The 24,756-nt window shown below is 43.2% G+C and overlaps 1 protein-coding gene and 1 long non-coding RNA gene across 3 annotated transcripts in view; one reads left to right on the top strand and one right to left on the bottom strand.

Moving 5' to 3' along the window:
- Window positions 1–16,550, top strand: part of Ly86 (lymphocyte antigen 86) — a 54,492-nt gene extending 37,942 nt beyond the window's left edge. Inside the window, exons 4-5 of the mRNA XM_070024632.1 lie at window positions 9,211–9,263; window positions 13,010–16,550. Coding sequence (XP_069880733.1) covers window positions 9,211–9,263; window positions 13,010–13,093 — 137 coding nt within the window. The 3' untranslated portion in view covers window positions 13,094–16,550. The remainder of the gene's footprint in view (window positions 1–9,210; window positions 9,264–13,009) is intronic.
- The window catches only part of LOC138828465 (uncharacterized), a 113,435-nt gene that overhangs the window by 68,653 nt on the left and 20,026 nt on the right, over window positions 1–24,756 (bottom strand). For both annotated transcript variants that reach the window (XR_011372251.1, XR_011372250.1), the window contains exon 3: window positions 20,093–20,160. This is a non-coding gene — a long non-coding RNA (uncharacterized lncRNA). The remainder of the gene's footprint in view (window positions 1–20,092; window positions 20,161–24,756) is intronic.

Raw genomic sequence — 24,756 nt, 5'->3', positions numbered from 1 at the left:
CAGTCAAAGGGACTGCACAAAATTCCGAGTGTTTCCAGGAAGTATTTAGAAGTAATATATTCTGTGTACGTGCTTATGGAGTTTGAATTCAGGGGCTGGGCACTGTCCCTTACCTTTTTCACGCACAGCTGGCACTCTGCCACTTGAGCCACACCTCCACTTCTGGCCTTTTGATGATTAATTGGAGGTAACAGTCTTATGGACATCCTGACTAGACTGGCTTCAAGCCAGATCTTCAGCTCTCAGCTTCCTGAGTGGCTAGGATTACAGATGTGGGCCACTGGCCCCAATTGGGGAGTTATATTGAGCAAGTTCTAATGACTGAGCTTCTAGTAGCAACAGAAATGGTCTTCACACACACACACACAAAATAAAGTATCTACTGATATGTCAAGGCATCCCCAAATCTTCAAATCCAGCTTGTAATAACTCATTTTTTTTCACTGAAGGTTGCACCACACTGGTCCACTATTCAAAGGCAGCAAAAGTCCATCCAAAAGACTGAAGAAAATAGGCTAGTCATGCTTTTCTCCTCCTCTAACCACACTTTCCTTATTGCTTATCCCCTTCCATGCAAAGCTGTGGTTCTCTCTGCCCTGTCCCTGTTTTCTGTCTCATTCTGCCTCTCTATTTGTCTGTCTGTCTGTCTGTTTCTCTGTGTGTGCCTCTCTCCCTCTCTCTCTTTCTGTCTCTGTCTTCTCCCAAAGTGTGTAGTTCAGGGACAATGCAGGGCATGGAAATTCTCCTTGCTAGTTTTGGAACAAAAATCAGGGAGCTACATCCAGAACATTCTGATGTATGTCTCAGCTTTATGGCCCTATTGTCAGAAACAGCATACTGGTAGCCAAGCTTCTTGTACCTCAACTAGCTCAAGGATAGCGCTGATGTGCATAGGAAAGCAGGCAGTGGTTTTAGTCTGTGTTTGGCAGCTGTGATAAACTACCTGAGACTGGAGAATTGACAGAGAAAAGAGATCTCCATGGATCTGGAGGCTGAGAAGTCCAAGACCCAATCACTGCACCTGAGGAGGACTTTATGCTGATTTATAATAAAGAGGACAGCACAGCCAAGCAGGAAAAAGAGGAGACATGAGGTAACACCCAGCTGAATAGTGCCCTACTCACATGATAACTAATCCAATCTCTGGAAAGCAGACCCCCACTTCCGGGAGGACTCAATCGCTTTGTCAGGATAGATTCCTCTTAACCCAGAGGCATTTTAAAGTCTCACTACCTCTATGACACCAGGGACCAGTATGAGATTTGGTGAGGATGACCCATACTGAAAACATAGCAGACACTTTCTACCAGGACATGCTCATTCAGTGTTTTCTCCTAGCAAAGATTTGGATAGATGTAGGCATGAAGCAGAGGGAAGTCAGGAGGGAGAGGAACTGAGTGAGGAGGAAAAGCCATTCAGAAGTGTTGACAGGAAGCTGATCACCAAGGTAGGGAGCTGATGCCCCATCCATCAGAATCCTTGAGGATCTGCAGTGGGTGGCTAAAAACTGTCCTAAATGTCAGATGACACCCCCCCCAACACACACACACACACACACACACACACACACACACACACACACACACACACACACACACACACACACACACACACACACACACTCAGTTGAGAACATTCCCCAGGACTCCACTTCCCTGTACTTCCCTGTTCCATTGGCTCCTCCAAAGCCAAATGCCCAGGGAGCTGAGAGCCCTGAGCTGGGAAAATATCGAAGAAGCTGCCTCCCACCACACTGGTGGGGATTTTCCAACATGGGCTGAGGGGTTGTGACCCAGACACCAAAATAATCTGTCCGTGAGACTCAGCCCAGAGCTGGCCCAATGGGTGCAAATTGGATTTGGGGTTCCACTCACCACTCACCAGGACCACTCCCTGCAATGGACTGGGAGGCCCAGCAAGACTCTTCTGAGACATCGCAGTCAGGCAAGTCTGAGACTTCTGAGGGTTGGTTGAGAGATAAAAAGAAATCCAAGGCTCCAAGGGTAAAATGGTTCAGAAATGTGCAAAGCCCAGAATTCCCCCCAAAAAAGTTTTTAATTTTTAAAAGGCCTGGGGGGCTCCAAAAAACTCTCAAACCAGGACAGCAAATGAAATAATTAAAAATGATAATTTGACTAGGCACTGGTGGCTCCAGCCTACAATCCAAGCTACTCAGGAAGCTGTGCTCTGAAGGATAGAGGTTCAAAGCCAGCCTAAGCAGAAGAGCCCATGAAACTCCATTTCTAAGTAACCAGCGAAAAGCCAGACTGAAGGCATGGCTCAAGTGGTAGAGTGCAAACTATGAGCAACAAAGCCAAGCATGTGGGGCTGGGAAGGTGGGTCAGTGGTAGAGCGCTTGCCTTGCATGACTGAGGCCCTGGGTTTGATTCCTCAGCACCACATAAGCAAAAAGAAAAAAGCTGGAAGTGGCGCTGTGGCTCAAGTGGTAGAGCGCTAGCCTTGAGCTGAAGAGCTGAGAGACAGCGCCCAGGCCCAGAGTTCAGGCCCCAGGACCGGACCCCCCCCCTCAAAAAAAAAAAAGCCAAGCATGTAAGAAGCCCTGAGAACTGGAATTGAATATACCTAGAAAATATCATTGTAAGCAAAACTAGGCTGGCACAGGAAGACAAATCTTATACAATCTCCTTCTGTGTGGAATCTCTCAAGAAGAAAAGAGACTAAATCTATCAACTCAGTAGAGAGTGGTAAGGATGAAGGAGAAGGGAGAGGGGTTGATGTTGGTCAGAGGGTACAGAGGTACAGTGGGGACACTGAATCCATTCCAGATGTCTGATTTCCATACTGCGTTGTTCACTTGGAATCTTCTGAGAAAGTAGGCTCAAGTGTTCTCATCACAAAACAGTAATTTTAACAATGCTCACTAGGTGAAAGGATGCTTATGTTAGCCATATGTGTCTTAAAGATAAAGTCGATCATTTGTCAATCATTCACTGGGGTGATAATTGCCTTCCTATGCCCTATCTAGAAAAGGGGCTCAGAATGAGGTCTGGGGATGTATCTTAGTGGTAAAACGCCTGCTTTCTACATCAATGGCCCTGGGTTCCATCCTTATCAAAAACAAAATTAATTAAATAATCTTTTTAACCAAAATCTTTGTTCTAGATATACCAATTGAGTTGGCATCATATATTGTTACTCTTAAGTATTTTTACATTGCTAAGCACCCTCATAATGTTCCCATGCTGATGGTATTTTTGTAGAACGTGTCCACATTTGGAGGCAATGGCTGTGAGGAGCTAGGAAGAGCTGGGAAATGGGGAGGTTTGCCTAGCAGAGTTCATGAGCACAGCACACCCCCTACAGCACAGAATCTGTACTGCTTATTGACAGCAAAGGCAAAGCGGGACACTGGCCTTGGTTCAATCAGCATCCCACAGTGTCCATCAGTGTCCTTTTATCTTCACAATTTTATCTTCCACAATTTAAAACTTCTTAGGAGGCTGGAATCTGAGGATCACAGTTTAGAATCAGCTTGGTCAGGAAAGTCTGTGAGACTCTGATCTCCAATTAACCACTAAAAAGCTGGAAGTGGAACTGTAGCTTCAGTGGTAAAACACTAGCCTTGAGGGAAAAAAAAAGCAGGGATAGTGCCCAGGCCTTGTGTTCAAGTCCCAGGACCAGCACAAATATTATTATTATTATTACTATTATTATTACTATTATTATTATTATTATTTTCCAGGGCTGTGGAATTCAGTAGTAGAGCACTTGCCTACCATGCATGAGGCTGATCCCCTGAGCAGCACAAAAAGAAATGAAATAAAATAGTAATATAATAAGAGAAATCAATTTCCTCTCCAAAAAACAAACACAAATCAGTTTTTTAAAATATCGATGTTCCCAACTAGGGATGTGAATATCTTTTAAAACAGGTGAGGATTTCAAAAGAAGGAAAGAAAGAAATGGCTGCAAATATACTGGGCTCTTTTTATAGCCCTGGAGTGTGAGGATGTTAATTAAAGGGATCTCAGAACTGGAGAGGATCTGAGAAAGGAAGGAGTAAAGGTACAATTTTAGATGTTGTTTCATTAAATTCACAACAACAACCAAAAAAAGACAGCTCCATGAGTTACTTGCAACTCTTGTCAAGATCTTGATAACCCCTGTTACCACAAAAATAAAAGCTCCCATTGAAAGTGCAAAGTGTAGCAGACCAATTTAATGAAAATCTTCCACCCCAGTAAAGGACCTGTTAAGAGTGAAGAACACACCTAGCAAATCAAGGGACCCGAATGAGCACAGGAGAACCTCTTAAAGGCATTTGGTTCCTTCAAGAGCCACATTCATAAAATGGAAGTGGAGCACAGGTGGCAGAATGCCAGCCTGAGTGAAAAGACCAAGGGAAAGGACGAGGCCCTGAGCCCTAGTACCGACACTCCGTATGCACATACACACAACACGCCCCCTACACACACATACACACACAACACCCCCCTACGCGCGCGCGCACACACACACACACACACACACACACACACACACACACACACACACACACACACACACACACACAGGCAGTCTAATCCAGCTTTCAAAACATAGGCAAAGGATTTAATGATTGTGCATGATGGCTCCACCAAAAGATCCCCAAAACCTAGTTTATTCGGTATTTCAGCAGTATATTCAACAGTGAATAGTAACTACTGCTGCGTCTCCCCTTTCTGGGGACCCTGCTGTGCTTAGTATGCTTGTATATAAGTTCTCCAGCCCTCCTCTGCTAGCAAGCAGCCATTCCAAGTTACATTTTGTAAGGACAGGATTGAGTGGGGTGACATTTAAGCAAATGGCCCACTATCATTTGGCCAATAAGTAGGGGCACTGGGTCGTGAACTCCTGCTAGGTCAAATCTTTTGCATTATGTCATCCAAAGCAATGCATGGAAGCATAAACTGGACCACACGCAGCCTGGCACATCCATTCTTCATTCTCAGACTCTGAGCTGAGGCCACACTAACTCCTAAGCCATGGCAGCTGCGACTCAAGTGTTTTGTGCCCCTAGAAATCACATCCTTGAGCTGTAGATTGCAAAAACCCATTCCATGGAACAAATGAAGAGTAATTCTGAAAAGGGCATCTAGGAGTCACAGAGGTTATAAGAAAGCAGAAAGCCAGGCAGAAATTTGACAGCCCTAGGGATTGCAATGAAATTACCTTTGACCAGAAGGGTCCAGGCAGAGGTCTCCTTGACCTTCTGCTCTAATGTCCTGGCAGAGTATATCCACTTGGAAAAAGATAATTTCCTATAGGTCCTAGATTGTTAACTGGGACATTCCATTGCACATGTGCTGGGATGCCAGGAAGGGTTTTCCCTTGGGATACACAAAGCACCGGCATGAAAATGTGTTGGTCCCAGGGGGAACCACCCTCCCTGCCCCCACAAACCCTCCACACTTAGATTCAGTGCCCTCACTCTTCACAATTAGGGTTTGGTGTAGATTCTTACTGTGTCTTCCCCAGCAACACCGAAAGGTCCTTGAAGATAAGATCCAGAACTTTGACATGTCTGCTTCCAATACCACATCATCCACACTAGTAGTTTCTAGTAAAACTCCTGCTTGTCCCAAGCCAAGTAGCCATGTGTCACAAAACAATGTTTCAGCCTATCAGAAACCATATATCTGATGGTGTTCCATATGATTATACCACCTAATTGTGTATGTACCCTCCACAATGTTTGCACAATAATGTTTGCACAATAAATTGTGCATAGCAAAACATGCATTTCTCAGGTCATGTCCCAGGATGTTTAGTGTGGATAAAGGAATAACTGACACCACCCATGAATATGTATGCATGTTATGTTTGTGTATTTGCATGTTACATCTGTCTGGTGCCAAGAACTGACCAAAGAAAGAAAGGATAGATATGTTGAGACCCTGGGTATTAAGAGAAGTCAAAAGCTATTCTAACAGCTAGTCTCCTGTCCTCTGTCCCGTGATTTCAATCCCTGATTGCCCTGCAGAGTTGTGTGTGTGTATGTGTGTGTGTGTATGTGTGTGTGCATGCGTGCTCACGTGTGCACGTGCATGCGCATACATGCACATGAACCTGGGTGCTGTCCTTTAGATTTTTTGCTCAAGGCTAGCACTCTACCACTTCAGCCACAGCTCTACTTCAGGTTTTTGGGTGATTAATGGATATCAGAGTGTCATGAACTTTCCTGCCATGATCCTCAGATCTCAGCCTCCTGAGTAGCTAGAATTACAGGCATGAGCCACCAAAGCCCGGTTTGTAGCAGCATTTTAAAAGGGAACTTATCCTCATGCCTTTGAATTCACTCAATTTTGGCAACTGCTTATGTAAGAGCCATGCTGTCCCTGGTCCAAAGCCCTTTTGAATAGGGACAGTTTGAATATTCCAAAATATTTTCTGAGCAGTTATGGAAAGACAGGTGCTGGGCAAAGCAGGAAGCCACTATATCATCAAAAGAGCTTGGTGCAATACCATCAATAACCCAATGTTTATTTACTTCCCTTTTCCCACACCTGTCCATACCCCATCAGTACTCTGAACAGCTTGCTCCTTAATCCAATGTCATCCCAGGCTCCACCCATCCAGCAGGTAGAAAGGGTGAATTAGAGCATGAATGAAATGGATTAGCAAACCTGTGTGCTGACTCTGGCTCTACTCATTCAATAGCCTCATTCAACAGCCCTGTTTGAGTTAGATACCACAGTGCAGTGGGAGGTATGCAAACAAGAAGACAGAATCCCATAAAATAAACAGCCCCAGAAACCAATGATTTATACTCCCAGGTGGCCAGTGACTTAAATAGCTCTTCACAAATCATTCATGTGCACTGCTGTATACAGCTCCCCCACAGAGCTCCTGAGCTTATCCACCAGTGTGGACTGCTGAGTGGGTTTGTTAATAGCAAAACATGTATTGGGTATTTAGCCTGGGCCAGGTGCTGATGCGTGATGACCCAGTGAGGTGGGCGTCACCATCACTCCATTTACTGGTCAGAAAACTGGAGCCCAAGGAAGTCAGGTTGCCTGAGTTAATAGGAAAATGAGCTATTCACCTCAGACGGTCTGACCCCAGAGTCTGAAGTCGTAGCCACTGTGGTGCTAAGTTCATGGTCCCAAGAATCAGAAGGCAGTAATCACCTGAGGAGCTGGTGAGGTTCTTCCCTCTGGCTGACTTCAGTATTGAAGCCTGCACATCCTTTCACCTCCTTACCTCCAACCAGCACTTCCCCATCCTCACCACCTGTCATGTCAATCCTGGATGTTGTCACAGACTGTAAAAATGCACCACTCCTCACACAAAGGCACAATGCGTATAGGCATCTGATCATAGACAGCCATATTTACTGAGATGATCTCCAGGAAATGAAAATAGGAGGTTTTTTTCTTTGTTGCTGTTTTGGTTTTGTTTCTTGCTTTTTGTCTTGTTAGTTTGTTTTCAGTAGGGTAAGTGGGGCACACAAATGGAGGGGCAAAGGGTGAACAAATGTAACAGTTGTATTCACACTAGACACTACTGAAAATGAGTGGATAGAAATAGGAGAGAAAAACTGGGAGAGGGTGAAGGAAAGGGTGACCTTGTCCAAAAGGAAATGTACTCATTACCTGACATATAACTGTAAACCCTCTGTATATCACCTTTCTATTAACAATAAAAAGACTTAAATGACTTGAAACTGCATATATCTATATCATATAGATACAGCTATATAGGTATAGATATATTTCACTCCTAAAATCTCACATCAAAACTTTCCTCCACCTTCTAGCTCCCCAGTAGTAGGACCTTGAAAAATTCCATTCAACTGACTCTCTTACCCAAAATTCCTTTTCCATAAATTGCCTTCAAAGACATTTCGTTAACTATTTCCGGGAAATAAAGCTCTTTAGTCATGGCTTTCTCCTCACCAGGTTCTTCCACCTGGTCCTTCCTTTAGCCAGAGGTGTGGGCTGTAGCGCTTCCTGGCCTTCACTCTCCATAGCGTTTCGGCCTGAGTCCTGTCTCCTAATGCCATGCTCTCATTGGTGGTTCTCCACCTCCACCTTTACCCAGTCCATCACTTCCCCTTTCTGTTCTCCCAAGGGTTTTTACGGGAGCTTGTAACACCTTTTTCATTACCTTTGGTACAGAAGCCCAAACTCTTGCCCTGCCTTCAATGTGCTAAAATATTTGTGCCTCTCCATGTATCCAAGCTTCTCCAGGATGATCCAGTTTGCTTCAGCAAACCCACCTCCCATCTGTCTTTTATCCCCATCAGGGCCTCTGTTTGTACTCTGCTGCTCTAAAACTCTCTTTTCTCGGCTGTTGAAGTAGTTGGCACATTGGCCTTCAGGACTTCACTCTTAGTTTCCTGCTTTCTTCTTACTTCTTTCCTTCCTTATTTCCATCCTTCCCTTCTTCCTTTTCTTCCTTCCTTTCTTCCCTTCCCTCTCTGTCACCTGTCCTCCCACCCTTGTTTCTTCTTTCTTTCTTTGCTTCCTTTCTTCCTTCTTTTCCTTCTTCCTCTTTCCTTCTTTTGGATCCAACCCAGGACCTCACACATGCTAAGCAATCACTCCACCACCGAGCTACATCCATTGCTTAGTTCCAAAGTCTCCGTAGAGATGCCTTTCCTGCATCAGCCATTCTGTCACATATTGTGTCCCTGGGTCCCAGGGCTAGCAAATACTCATCAAATGCTTTCCAGATGCCGTTATCCATGGTCTATGTTGATGAACTCTCAAGTCCTAACAACTCTGTGAAGAGGGCATTGTGTTTACATTAGAATGACTGAAAAACAAAGAACCCCAGACTAAAGACAAAATGTGCATCTGAGTCTGAGGTCAAATAGTTATGAGAAATGGTCTCACAATTTCATCCTGTGCAGCCTAGCTCCAGCCCCAATTTCACACCATACCAACCCCTCTCTCATTTCTTTTAAGCACCTTTTACAACCTAGATATTATCATGCTTAGTTCTTTCAGTATTATCAGTCTATTTGGTAGACAGTAAACAATGTGTACCTGGCTCCCCAGTGCCTACCATGTGGTAAGAGAACAATAAAGATGTAATCACATAAATGAGCAAATGAATGAAGAGTCTGTTGGGATCAAGAAGCTAAATAAAGCATTTCTGTTAGTGGCTATTGATTATGGCACTTTAGTATCCACAATTGTCATCCGTCAACACAGATAGTTTTTAAATGATTGAATAACATTTTCTATGCTTTATGTTTTTCAGAGCAACTTTATTACGCGGGTCCCATCAATAATCTTGGTGTAATTATTCCGACGGTAAGATTGTGGTTTTCTGTTTTGTGTTGTTATTTAGTTATTGTATTGAACAGTTTATTTCTTGAAAGAGGAGAGAAGTAAAAGGAAAAAGGAAAAACAAAGAAAAGCAAAAGTAAGGAATGAAACAGTTTAAAATATTCCTGAGCCCAGTGCTGGTAGTTCACTTCTGTAATCCCAGCTACTTAGGAAACTAGATCTGAGGATCATGGTTTAAAGCCAGACCAGGCAGGAGAGTCTGTCTCTGAGACTTATCTCCAATTATCACCAAAGTGGTAGAGCACTAGCCTTGAGCAAAAGAGATCAGGGACAGTATTCCTGAGTTCAAGCCCCATGACAAAAAAAAAATCTATATTCTGTCAGTAAGAAAACAATTTCTAGCCAGGTGTAGTAGCATATGATTGTAATCTCAATTAGGTGAGGCTGAGGCAGAAAAACCTCAAGTTCAAGATTAGCCTGGACTACATAGAAAGACTGTTTAAACTGGGCCCTGGTATGACTGTAATCCTAGCTATTCAGGAGTTGAGCTCTGAGAACTGAGACTCTAAGCCATCCTGGGCAGAAAAATCCATGAGGCTCTGATCTCCAATAAACTATCAAAAAAGCCAGAAGTGGAGTTGTGGCTCAAATGGTAGAGAACTAACCTTGAACAAAAGAAGCTCAGTGACAGTGCCCAGGCCCTGAGTTCAAGCCCCAGGACCAACACAAAACAAAACAAACAAAAAAATCCAAAGTTGAGCTGTGGCTCAAGTGGTAGAATGCCAGCCTTGATTGAAAAAGCACCAAATGCCTGAGTTCAAGTCCTAGTACCAGCACACACACACACACACACACACACACACACACACACACACACACACACACACACACACATACACACACACACCCTTATTTAAGCAGTAGAGAGAGATATTACTATACAGTGGGCACTTACATATTTGGCACTTACATGTTTGATTTTAGCCTTTGATGTGTCATTGAACCTTCAAGAATCCTCTAGGCACAAAGCCCACTAAGAATGGGACTGCTGCTGGATGCTCATGGCTCATGCCTATGGTTCTAGCTACTCAGGAGGCTGAGATCTAAGGATCGTGGTTCAAAGCCAGCCTAGCCAAGAAAGTCTGTAAGATTCTTATCTCCAATAAACTACTCAGAAGAAGCCAGAAGTAGAGCTGTGGCTCAAGAGGTAGAGCACTAGCCTTAAGCAAAAGAAGCTCAAAGCTAGGCTGAGATCTGAATATCACCCCAGTTCAGTATCAGCCTGGCAGGAAAGTTGGTGAGACTCTTATCTCCAATTAAGCACCAGGAAAAGGGAAGTGGAGCTGTGGCTTAAAGTGATAGAGTACTAACCTTGAGCAAAAGAGCTCAGGTATAGCGCCCAGGCCCTGAGTTCAAATGCCAGGCCCACACACACACAAAAGAGAATTGGGCTGCTGGGTCTTGTCCACAGGATCTTTGATCTCTACATCTCCACATGCCCAGGGCTGCTAGCAGCACATAAGAGGCAGTAGGCAGGCTAGGAACTGTGCTTGGGGAGGCTGGACTTCCTTCCAATGAAGGCAAATATACAAAACCCCAAAGGCTTTTACAGCTCCTCTGCCCCAAACTGTGCCTTGGTCCGGTCTAGATTGCTCTTACTGCCTAGCTAAAAATGGTTAATTCCTAAAGAATAAAGGTTTATGTGACCCACATTCTGGAGGCTGGGAGGCCCAAGGTCAAGGGCAGTATCAGATGAGGGTCTTTCAGCTGGCATCCCCACAGATTTCTGAGGCAGCCCAAGACATCACAGGACACAGAGGCAAAATAGATTTTATAACAAACCCTGCTCTCCAGAAAAGCCACTGGCCCATTAACCCATTGGTCCATGGATGAGTTAATCCACTCCGGAGGGCTCCAATTTGATGACCTAACTACTTCTTAAAGGTTCTACTTGGTCCAACCTCTTAATAAGGCCTCTGGGGATTTGACTTTCAACACAGTTTTAGCTGGCAACTTTCCAAACCCAGCAGGTTTCCACCAAGTAAACAAGAAGCTCTCATCCTAAGTATTTGCTGGTAGGACTTAGAGCTGAGACACATTCCTTTTTCACACACACACACACACACACACACACACACACACACACACACACACACACACACACACACACACACAAATGAGATTTATGAAATGTCTGGATTTGGGCCACTCTGACATGGCAATACATTTTCAGTATGCAACTACAGGAAGAATTTGATGGAATACATAAAAAGAATTGTAAAAAAGTACGCAATAATTTACAAGGCTTTCTTTTCCACTTCATCTTCTTGAGCATCCACAACCCGAAAGAAGTTCAGTGTCTTTCTCTCTTCAACTGACTTGCATTCCAATATTTGTTTCATTCCCATCCCAATCTCTGAGTTGCTAAATTGACATGATCTCAGCCGCCATCATCTCAGTGGCCATGTTGGATTTCCACTAGCTTTCTTCTCCCAGTGAGACTTTCCAGCCTCCCTGCTCTGGAATTTGCCAGAGTTTTCTCCTAGAGCTTTTAAGTATAATTTAAAAGTCTTGTAAAAGAAGAAAACCCAATCTTTCTTCACTTCTAGGCTATGGGACTTAAAACTTTTATATTGAATACTTTCTTTTTTTAGTGCTGGTACTTGGGATTGAATTCAGGGTATAGGCATTATCCCTTAGCTTTTTCACTCAAGGCTGGCAATCTACCACTTGAACCATGGTCCCATTTCTGGATTTTTGTTGGTTAATTGAAAATGAGTCTCTTGACTTGATCTTCCTGGGCTGACTTAGAACTGTGATCCTCAGATCTCAGCCTTCTGACTGACAAGCTAGAATTACAGTCATGAGCCACTATGCCTGGCTTGAGTTGGGTTTTGGGGGGTTTTTTGGTTTTAAAAGACACAGCCACCTATTCCCCTTCAACCAAACCCCAGGAATAGTCTCTGCTATCCTAGTTGCTCAGGCCAGAAGCTTTGGAATCACCTTTAGCCCATCTATCCTTCCTCTACACAGGAAATCACATACACACACACACACACACACACACACACACACACACACATGCACACACACAAGCACATACACACGTTTTTAATTGTAAAAATACTGTTCAGAGGGGTTACAGTTACATGAGTAAGGTAATGAGTACATTTCTTATTGAGCATTGTTGCCTCCTCCTTTGTTTTTTCCCTTACTATCCCTTCCTTCCCCACCTCCCCAACTACTCCCCTCTACCCCTTTCCACCCCTCACCACTCACCCCCTCCCACCGAGGTTGTAAAGTTTTGTTTCTTTGGTATGTTCCTCCTCCACGGTATAACCCCTGTTTTCACTGTATTTGATTCCGGTACCCTGCATCTTGTATACACACAGGGAATCTTACTAGCTCATCTTTGAAATCTATCCAGAGTCTTACTCTTCTCCCCAACCCCCCCAAGTCATTCCCATCCCTGACCTGCAGTACTCCCTACCTCCTGGCTTCACCTTCACCAGCTACAGCCTCTTTTGCAGCTAGCAGCCAGAGACATCCTATTAACACCTATTAGCATCCTATTAACGACTACCTAACTCCACTACCTAATTCCATCAGTTCCCACTCCTCCAGGAGTATATGTTCATTACAGATGCAATTGTCTTTCAATCAACTGTTGACTTCATGGATGCCATGGGTGTGGAGGGATGATTGTACTTAGTAAATGGATGACCGGACTGTGAGTCGTTCCCCTAATACTTTACCTGTGTCCTTTTCAGGGAGAATACCAAGTCTTGCTGGAACTATACAATGAAAAACGCTCCACCGTGGCATGTGCCAATGCAACTGTTATCTGCTCCTGACTGGCCTGGAAACTGAATCTCATGGGAACTCCAGGACCCCCCAGACCCACCTACTCTATAAGAGATGACAGAAAATGGCTCTAAGGTGATGCTTTTTTGGAGTATAGCTGCCAAAGTCTGCTCTAGGATCACGTGATGCCAGGCTCTGTGGATAGAATGAGGCCCCTGGAATGATCCACCTTCCAGGACACTCTAGGTGGCCTCACCAGACTTCAGGGTCATGCCTTCTCATCTCAGACTCACGTCCATTTCACACTTGAAGAACATTTCCCCTCAGTTTCCCAGAATAAAACCAGGTGTCCCACAACTGTGTTCATCGCTTGTACAAACAATTTTAATTCTGTGCTGTTGTTAGAGCCATTTCCTCCAGACCATTTCTTCCATTGATACAGCAATACAGCAGAGTAGTTCTAGGAAAGTCAAGAGGGTGGTGGCCTGCCAAAAATTGAGGATCAGGGAAGATTCTGCCATTGCTGCTCCTGGGCAGTATCTATGCACTTGAACCGGGGTGGGTTGGGGTGATAACTGAGATCCACACTCATTTTACCTCCTTCAGCTTGCCATTACCCTAACAAATACATGGAAGTTCAAGTCCATGATTGTTGGCCCTGATACTTTAACCGATGACAAAGCACAGTAGGATTATATGGCCAAGCAAACTCACCTAACAAACAGAAGGAGTAAGAGGGATAAAAAAGATCAGGTCCCATAATCCCCTTCAAGAACACCTCCCCCAATTACCTAAAGACCTCCCATAGGCCCACCTCTTAAAGGCTCCATCAGTTCCCAATTACCAAGCTTTTAACAATGGGTCTTTGGAAGAACATTCAAGATCTAAAGTATACCAACCCCCAAAACATAATTATACCTGGCCTCAGCATATGATGACATTAATTCTTTCCTTCCTTTTCCTTCCTTCCTTTCTTCCTTCCTTCCAGGAATTATTATTAAACATTACATATAGGATACTATGCTTTTAGGATGCACCAGGGAGCAAAATAAATACTGTCCCTGCAAGCATACAGCTAGTGGTCTCCTGAAATATTAAGAAACCACATGTCCAGTAGTGGGTTCATTCATTCCTGTGTGGAAATCCTCCTCTAATGCCTCAGTGAACAAGCAAGCTGCCTACCAAGTATAGCTGAAGCCACCTCACATGTATCTTACATGTGAAGATAACACCTAAGCTCCGCAACCCCTCCTCCACACTGTGGATCCTCCCACCCGCTCCTTCCCGTGTGCCTAATGGTTGGCCTAATGGTTGCTTCTGCCAAGGGGTACAGTAGGGCGGACTGGTTGACTGTATCATTTACTCGTTTTTGACATCCAGAAGACTACCATTGTGGTAGATTAAAGGAGGAAAAACAATTCCATAGTTCAGAAAACTATTAGGTGCTTGTAATTCCTGTATACACATAATTCAACTACCTGAAATGGCTGGCCATAAATGACTAGTAAACCTTTAAACCTTTTCTGGGTTGTGGAGAGACAAAAATGATACATAGCTGTATCTCCATCTAAGCCCATAGTGCTCAGGAGAAAAAAAAAACAGGCATGATGGTGCCAGGCTCAGGACAAACCTCTGGTCACAATAAGGGTTAGCACTGTTAGGCACATGAACAAGACATTTCTGACCACCTACAACCTCGCATTTGAGACACAGATCCTTTATTGGTGCACAATCCCACAGCCAGCACAGGCTCTCCAGATATTCTGCACACTCCCATGTCCCAGAGCTCAGAGTCACAGCCTGCCAAGGACATGAATGAACCCAGCTGTTCCTTTTCCTTTGTCCTTGAACTTGAATTTGACAATGTGTCTGTGTCTGTATGTATGTGGTGGGATGGGGTATGTTAGAGACTCAAGTAAATATAGGCTGAGTGAATACATCAGTGCTCAGCAATGTCACGAAGGATGCAACATAGGAGAAAAAGAAAATGTTTCTCTGTCCCCAAATGGGCCATGTCTTAATGTCCTGCCATGAGCATTAACTTTCCCCACCATGAGTTTTATGCAAGTTAAGAACATTTCTAGTGTTTAGGAGTCTACTATTAAAAGGAAGGCGAAAGGGCCAAAGTCATGATCAACATTTATTTATCTCAGCCAGAATACAATCACTAAGATCGGCTATGGATTGGGTAGCCCAGAAGGCAGGGTATGTTAAGGGGAGCTGGTACTACAACCAGGTTCTCGTAAGGCAGCTATCTTGGGGAAGAGAAGGTGTTGTGACTCTCAGACAATCTATCAAATAACCCAAAGCTGCTTCTGTCCTCATAAACAGAGTTTACTACTTTTTCAAAACAAGCCATCAAAAACTCCAAAGATTTATCTACAGTAGAGTTCTGATGGGAAAGCAACAGTTTGGTTCAGGATTATTTTCTACCCAGGACCAAGTCTGTCATGGGAATCAGCCAGGTCTACCCATTGGTACCTACTCAGCCTTCTTCATAGTTTTGAGGAAGTTCCAACATTTTGTATACATCATTTAAAGAAATACTTTTGAAGGAAATTCCAGTGTTCCAGAAAATCTTCGTTAGGCAAAGGTCTGGCCAGAATGGTGGTAAGCCCTCTGGGACAGGTCCCTGCCCCACTTGGAAGTTTTTGACTGTAAAAGAGAACACAACTTGGTGTGATTTAACTATATGTGGATATGTTGGCTCTTGTGAGTGCTGAATCCTGAGGAGTTCCTGTGTCTGCCAGTGATTTCTGGGAGGTTCTTGCTGTTGTCAAGCCTTTACCTTCAACTCTCTGTGGTTCTTTTCCTCAGTCCTTCCCTGAAAGTTGGCTTTGCCCTTAAAAAGTTTTTCCTCAACCACTTTGGAAAGCAGTTTGGAGGGTCCTTAGAAAGCTAAAGATTGACCTGCCTTACGACCCAGTCATACCACTTCTAGGCATCTACCCTGAACAACAGGAACCAATATACAAGGACACGTGCACCTCCATGTTTATTGCAGCACTGTTCACAATAGCTAGGATATGGAAACAACCCAGATGCCCCACCACAGATGAATGGATCCAAAAATTGTGGTATCTATACACAATGGAATATTATGCAGCCATTAGAAATGACAAAATAATGGCATTTGCAGGGAAATGGATGGAGCTAGAAGGAATCATGTTGAGCGAGGTAAGCAAGAACAAAGAGACAAACGGTACATGGTCTCCCTGATAAGTGGATGATAAATCCAAAATGTTAGGTGATACGACAAAACTAACAGGACTTAAGAAACAAAGAATTCCCACTCATCTGGTTGAACCACTACTAAATATCCCCATGCTGCTGATCACATATATGGTATATAACATGTGAACACCGTTATATGTTACAGACTGTGATAGACAATTTGCTCCAGGAAAGTTAGAATGAACTTGTGACTTTAAATGAGCATCATTATTCCACAATACTGTGAAATTCTGGAAATTATGTAATCACTTAATCACAATAAAAAAAAAGAACCTCGGGGAAGGGAGGGAGGGAGGGGATGGTAGGGGGAAAATAATGGAGGGGGTAACAATGTTCAAGAGAAAGTGTACTCATTACCTCACTCATGTAACTGTAACCCTCTGTATAGTATCTTTACAATAAAAAAAAGTAAAGCAAAAAAAAAAATCTTCCCTGTAATAGCAAATCCATTCAGCAGCTAGAAAGCCCACCCTTACACTGCCATGTTACAGATGAACTGGGCACTGGTGGCTCACGCCTGTAATCCTAGCTACTCAGGAGACTGAGATCCAAGGATCAAGGCTGAAGCCAGCATGGGCAGAAGAGTCTATGAGACTCTTTACCCACCAAAAGCCAGAGTGGAGCTGACACTCAAGTAGTAGAGCCAGTCAGACTTGAGGACAAAGGCTCAGAGACAGCACCCAGGACCTGAGTTCAAAGCCCCAGGAATGGCATTGGGGAAAAAAAAATACCATCTTTTTTCTGAAGCCCTGTCATTCATTCTGATTGGTAGAACACTAATCACCAGTCACATGACCACTTCTGATGGCCCTGGTCCTGTCCTGATGGATTTACCTAATCACTGGTCCCTGATACATCCTATTCTCATTGGAAACACACATAAATCTAAATGGAAACAGGAAGTAGAGAAGGGGTAAAAGGAGAAGAAGGGGAAAAAAGACAGTAGAAGTTGGAAACATGATTAGAATCAGGCTACCTTTGAGATATGAAGCTCAATGTGCAAGTACCTGGTCTTTTCTAAGGTTCAGTTTCCTCATCTGTAAATGCAAGCTCTAATCATATTTACCTGGGAGCAATTGATCCTGTGAGACTAAAATGAGAGGAACACACTGTGTTCATCACCAATCTGTCATTGAGCAAAATGCCAGCAAAAAAAATCAAATTAATAAAGGCACATTCGATCCTGAAAGAGGACATGGGTGAAGGAAGTTGTTTATACCATGGCTGCTGGAAGTGAAATAAAGACAGAAAGGAACTGGTCCCAGTAACCGCTTCAAGGGCACGCTGCAAGGTGTCTAACTTCCTCCTACTAGGTCTGTCTCTTAAACTCTTAAAGGTTTCATCACCTCTCAATCTTTTTTTTTAATGTTAGGTTTTTAAAAAGAGGTAGCCAAGTAAGAAATGCACCACGCACGTGCTATTCAGGTAAGGGGTAGGTTTATTCATCATTCAGGCTGGCACCAGGCCATCTTGGTCCTCCACGCAGTGGGGAAAGGCCTGGGAAAGAGAGAGCTGGGAAAGAGAGAGAAAGACAGAGAGATGGGGAAAAGAGAGAGCTAAAAAAGAGAGAAAATAGCTAGAAAAGAGAAGAGCTAGAGAAGAGCTAGAAAAGAGCAGAGAGAGTCACCTCTCAATCTTAAAGCCAGCTAGGAACCAAGCCTTCAACTAAGCCATACCAGATCCAAAGGACAGCACTCCCAAACCCCATTCCCTTTGGAAGTCTGAAATGGTTTCTGGTGTTTTGATTTCACCTAAGTGGTGGAGGCATGCCCCTCGGTTACATTCTGCAACAATGGACTCTTCACAAGATTGAGGGAAATCTTTTCTCCCAGAAACAGGCCAAAAAGGCCTTGGAAAGAAAGTGTGTGTGTGTGTGTGTGTGTTTGTGTGTGTGTGTGTGTGTGTGTGTGTGTGTGTGTGTGTGTTTGTGTGTTTAAATTAAACTTGTTTCCTGTAAATAAAGACACATCTCCAAGACAAGAAGAACTGAATATAACAGCTGAAAGAAAGTGTGTGTGTGTGTGTGTGTGTGTGTGTGTGTGTGTGTGTGTGTTTAAATTAAACTTGTTTCCTGTAAATAAAGACACATCTCCAAGACAAGAAGAACTGAATATAACAGCTGAAAATATAACAATTATATCTTCTTTCAGATGGAGAATTTTTAAAAAATAGCCAGTAAGAGATGGAAACGGTTTACATCCTGATTGTGGCCTGGGTTGTCAGGGAGAGATCAGCACCACCAGTTAGGGCTCAGATGTGAGCGGGTTGCATGTTTCTGCATCAGCAACCCACGCGCCTCTGTCTCCTCCCTCACCACCCCTGACAAGCCAGTCCCTACAGGGGCTGGCAGAGCTCTCCACTTTACCAATGCCTCTGTAGCAGAGTATGGTTTTAATTATTCAGTTTGGCCCTAAGCAAGTTTCAAATTTATCCATCTATTTTCATTGTTTTATTATCTTTAAGTAGTTGTACATAGCAAGTGCCATAAAACAAAGCCGTTTATGACTACAATGCGAATTGATCAGTGTCACTGCCTCACCAAGTGCGCCTGCCTTCCACCCGCCCCTTTCTTTACTTTTCTTAGTTTTGTAGTATGTACAATGAATTTTTGACTGCCTTCTCTCCCCTTTCTCCTTCATTAGTCTAATCTTGGCCCCTTGGCCCCATCCCTTTCTTGCAGGTAGCAATTTCCTGGTGTCAATATTGTTGGGCTTTGACCTAGTCTTTCTAAAAGATTATACCATTTGACCTCTCCATAGAGTCTATTAAAATTCAGTTAATTCATTGGTAACCATTTGCAAATCCCTTCTGATCCAGCTTTCCTTTGATGTGTTCTGTAGTTTGGCCCATAAATGTAACCCAAGTAAACCACTGAGTCACATCTATAGCTCTTGTTTTCACTGGTTAATTTTAGAATAGATCTGAGCTGCAATCCTCCTACTTTAGTCATGCCATCTTCCTTGGGATGCACCCATGCATCCCATTTCCTTCTGTGAAGATGGGGTCTCAAGGAGTTTTCTGCCTGGACTGGCTTGGCATGGTGATCTTCCCAATCTCAGCCTTCCACCTAGTTTAAGATGACAGACACACACCACTATATGTAGGTATAAGTTGAAAATTAATCTTAAGAATTTTTCTGCCAGGGCTGGCCTCAAACCACGATCCTCCCATTTTCAGCCTCCTAAGTAGCTGGGATAACAGGCATGAGTCACTGGTACCAAACTTTCCATTTTTTTTTTGCTTTACAAATAGCAAAAACATTGTTTGTTTTGAGATAGGGCCTCCATTTTTGCTCAGAGCCAGTCTGGACCGTGATCCTCCTACTTAACATCATTCATGTAGCTGGATGGGACCACAGGTCATACTACCATGTCTGGCTTATTTGTTAAAATGAGGTTTCTCTAAGGTTTTACCCAAGCTGGCCTTGAGTTACAATACCTCTAATTTCCTCCTCCCATGTAGTTGAGATTAAAGGGTTGAACAACTATGCCTGGCCCTGTGAGACAGTGAACTTCCCAGAAGTGAAGCCTAGTGGTGGCATGACTTTGAAGGGAATTGTTGGATGCCCTTCCTTTTCCTCCTGCTTCCTGGCTGGTAAAGTGAGTGGCTTGGCTGTACTGTTATGCTCCTACCATGACGGGCTTCTTCAGCACAGGCCCAAAACAACTGAGCCAATCCACCCAGGACTGGAAAGTACAAAACTGAGACTTTCTAAGCGGGTTATCTCAGGCATTTCATTAAGGTGACAGAAAGCTGATTTACACAATGTGCAACCAAAAATAAGACTCTTTCCTTCCATCATTTGTTCTCCTTACCCTGGAGGGAGGGACTTTATCCACCAATATTTCCTTAGCTGCAAACCATGATACTTCTCTGGCCTTTCCTGAAACACAAGAAGGGTAGAAAGACAAAATAAATAAATAAATAAAACCTTCAAGCACCCAAAGCCTCTCCCGCTTGACTGTTGCTTTTCCTCCTTCCTTCCTGCTCAGACAGAGTGGAAGTAAGTAGTTCTGGGATAGTCCATGGGATGCGTGCACCAGCAGAGGAAGAAAGATGGCAAGAACTAAAGAGTGTTTTTTAAACTGATGAGAATTGGGGCATTTTCTCCATGCCAGGCCATGTGCTGGGCATCTTACTCCCACCTCAATAATCCAATTTCCATGGACAGCCTGTGGGTGGGTAATGAGGAAATTGTACTTTGGGGAAGTGGGGTAGCTGGCCCAAGGTTCCCCATTTCCCTGAGCTCAGCCACTGGGACTCAGCTGGTCTGATTCTAAATCCAGACTCTTATGCCATCTAGTCCCTTAGGTAAGAGCTGATCTAATGAAGAAGTGCTTTGTGGTTTCAGTTTGGGCTGCAGAATTTGGTAACAGGAGCAGCAGATGAGCCAAACACAGAGTAAGCTAATGAATGCTGGGCTCATTCACTTGGTGAGAGGGAGGAGGAGGACAGATTGTGATGTTTATGGGTTTACTGCACTGCTGAGTTTCAGAACTTAGGGACATTGTGCTGTGTGCTCCATGAGAACCTGACTTCACGCACTGTCAACTCCAACCTAGATGAAGGGAAGGACAGAAGGATGCTCCCCACTCCCTCCTGCCCTCCTTTGCTTCCTCCCATAAACCTCGATTCAGCACCTACTGCTTGCTGAGCTCTAGAATATTAAAATATATATTATTATAATTATGCAATTCTATAATAGAATAATAGTCATTAAATAATGTAATGAATTTTATAATATATCATATATATTATATAGTATTACCTATTATAAATTATTTATTATAGTATATTGTTATATGTAATATGTTATATTATATAAATATGTTATATATAATAATGTTATTATGTTTAATAGATGTTATTATATTATCTATACTGTTATTTAATATATAACGTATATTTATTATAGTATAATGAAATCAACTATTTCATTGTAACAAAAAGCGTAATATACGTTGGGGAGATGTAATTGTAGCCCCTCTGTACAGTATGTTCTCAAATAAAATAAAATAAAATTTAAAAAAAAACAAAAAAAACAAAAAAATAGTTCATATTATTATATTAATATAATATATGATATATTATACATAATATATCATATGATATATAACATAATATAATAATATATTATATTTTATATATTATGTTATATAATGTTATTATATTGCATTATAAATTGTGTACTTTATTATATATAATAATATAATGATAATTATATTTTATATTATATATGATTATATATCATATAGTATATGTCATATATTATGTTATGATAAAATTATAATATTTATATTTTACATATTATAATATTCATTTTATAATAACTATTATATGCCTGGTTGGAATCAGCTTATATTTTAGGCAAAGGCAGGAAGGAATGGGAAAGAGATCATGGCAAGGCAGAACAGAAATAATCCGGCCCATGGCTGGGCAGAGAAGGTACCAGACTTGGTGTCCTGGTGTAGGGCTTGGCTGCATGGGAACAATGTATGGGAATGGGAAGCATTGTAGCCTCAAGGCTTAGCCCTCAAAGAACCTCAAGATCCTGGAGATGTGTTGGTTTATTTGTTTGTTTTGGAAACAGCATCACTCTGTATATCCCAGGATGGTCCCCAACTTGTGACCTTCCCCACCTCAGCCTCCAGAGAGTGAGGATTGCAGGTATGTCCCACCGCCCTTGGCAAGAATGTCTTGAGCTGACATAACGGCCCTAGATATAACTAGGTAGCAAAGGGGGAGAGCCTGGAGAGACTGTGATGCTCACAGTGATGACTAATAGTTACTCTTGTTCAAGTATCTTCCTATGAACTCACAGATAATCGTAACATCAGAAAACCAGGTTTCCTGCTTGGTAGGACTCCCCTCTTTCCTTCCCTCACTCTTTCCTTTCCTCCCTTCCTCCCTCCCTCTCTCTCCCCCAGAACCATACCAGGATAAGGATAGCATGTTCCATCCAAGCCCGTCCCCCAGGCCTGCTGTTCCCCAACTGCCATTTGGGAGTCAGCTTGGCCTGGCTGGCTCTGTCCCTGTAGAGCTGGTTTTCCTGCTCTCAGCCAGCAAGGATGTGCTGCTCCACAAAGTGTGCCTTCCTCCCCGCTCCCACCGCGGAGCCTCTGCTTGAAGTATACCTGGCCCTTTGCCATCTGTTTGCCTTGCACCCAAACAAATGTGTGTGGCGCTTGGGGAGGAGGAACAGCAAACTCAGGGAGGTTGCAAAACAAAACATATGTCCTTCAAGCAAGCAACGAAAAGGCAATGTATGAGAGCCATTGTCCTAACAACACAGACATACCTAGAACAAACATTTGCTGGTCAATTACTCCGAATATTATTATGTCCCTGACTTTGTAGGCTGCATAAAAATCACATATGGTCTTGACTCAAGGTGTGTGAATCAAAAGCCATACAGTAAATGAGGTGCTGGTAATTAGCTAATGAGATGAGAGTACTCATTATTGCTGATCCAGGGCAAGGCTTTCACTGTGTAACAAGGACCCCTGTGTCTTCCAATATGCATAATGGCCTTTGTCTCGATGAAACAAAGCCTTGTCATGCAGCCAGACCCCAAGACTGCATGCAGCCATCCCACCAGCACAGATGGCCCTCCAGTGGGTTAAAGAAAAGAACAGGGGGCCATGGCATCCCACTTCGCAAGCAGATGGCACCTGTGGGCAAAGAAAGGAACACCCACACCCTGGACTTCAGTCTTTCCTCTCCCTTTGGCCAGGGATGCCTGTGCAGTCCACAACCTGTACAGCCTTACCCAGTGGCTCAAGTCAGGTTCCAGACTCTTCTCCTGCCACATTGCACATAGTGAAGAAAAAGCGTTCAATAAGAAGAATATTCTGCCTGAAGAAGATACCAGCCTATGCCTCTTGGTTGATGCTCCCTGAAATCATCTTAACCCACCCCTTCCCCAGACCCCATCCCTGCCAACCAACCCTCAGCTTTAATAAGAAAACATCCCAGCTGAAAGTTATTCTGGAGGCAAAACTTGAGACACTGAGCCTCTTAGCCTCCCTCCTAATTTCCCTCTATCATCTTGCATATGTGTTGGGCCCTGGGCCTGCTCCATTAAAATAACAATGCGTCATTGCATTTACTCTCTTGACCTTACCTCGGCCTTGCCCAGCCTCCACTCCTCCTAAAAATTTACAAAAACAAAGCAACAACAGAAAACCTCTAGAGTTACGCGCTGGTCGTTCGTGCTTATAATTCTACCCATTCAAGAGACTGAGATCCAGCCAGGGCAGAAAAGTCCATGAGATTCTTATCTCCAATTAGCCAGCACAAAGCCAGAAATGGTAGGCTTCAGCCTTGAGTGAAAAAGCTAACCAAGAGCAGGAAGTTCTGAGTTCAAACCCTAGTACCAGTACACACAAAAAGGTCAATGTGTATTTTAGTTAGCTCAATTATGCAAAACATTATTATTGCAACATGTCATCTCTTTTAAAAATGATTCGTGAGATCTCGTCCATTGTTAGTTCTATACTAAGACTCCAATGTATTTTATATTTACAGCACATCTCAGCTGGGACTGGCTTTATTTCAAATATGCAGTGACCACAGGCCCTGAGCCACTGTAGATGCCATACCAGATAGCATATAACTGCAGATTAGATGCTAATATAAATAGCAATGATAATAAGAGCTCATGTTTGCTGTGTATCTACAACAAAGGCATACTCTATCTATTAAGCCTCTGAGATCGCAAGCTTTATCAGACTTGATGCTTCTAACAACCCTACTGGCCACGTCTGCATTGACACACTGAAAGTATGAATGCTGACTAACAGTGTTATGAACAACACAGCCCAAAATGTTTTGCTACCATTGTTTTTGCTGTGGTTTACTTTTGTTTGTGCATATTGGGAATCACACCCAGAACCACCAAAGCAAGCAAGGGCTCTCCCAACACACACCAGCCACAGTGTTGAAGGGTAAATTCATGTCTGAAAATCACCATAAAGAATCACCCTATCTGCACCAGGCGCAGGTGGCTCATGCCTGTAATTCTAGCTACTTAGGAGGCTAAGAACTGAGGATCGCAGTTCAAAACTAATCAAGAAAGTCTATGAGACTCATCTCCAATTAACCACCAGAAAAGAGCAAGTGACATTGTGTCGCAAAGTGGTAGAGTACTAGCCTTGAATGAAAAAGCTTAGGGCAGCACCCAGGCCTTGAGTTCAAGCCCAATGAGTAATAGAAAAAAAAAAAAAAGAAGAACCATACCCTTCCAGAAAATACCAAAGAACAGGACTAGTTTGAACAAATAACAAACCCAATGAAGGATGATTTTATTATGTTCTCCAGCTTTGAAAACAAAAAGGATAGTTTAAAGAAAAGCTTTCAAGAGACTTGATGACAATTAAAAGGAAAGTGCTTTCCTCCTGGGTCTCTTTGCTCCATAACCTTCAGCCTCCAGGACCAGAGTTTTTAAGCTGCCACTCAGGGAGAGGAGGATGCTAGCTGC

This window comes from Dipodomys merriami, unplaced genomic scaffold (assembly GCF_024711535.1).
Source record: "Dipodomys merriami isolate MVZ:Mamm:240054 unplaced genomic scaffold, mDipMer1.0.p SCAF_16, whole genome shotgun sequence".
Taxonomy (NCBI): domain Eukaryota; kingdom Metazoa; phylum Chordata; class Mammalia; order Rodentia; family Heteromyidae; genus Dipodomys; species Dipodomys merriami.
The sequence above is the reverse complement of the archived record's forward strand: the minus strand, read 5'-3'. Positions and strand labels throughout refer to the sequence as shown.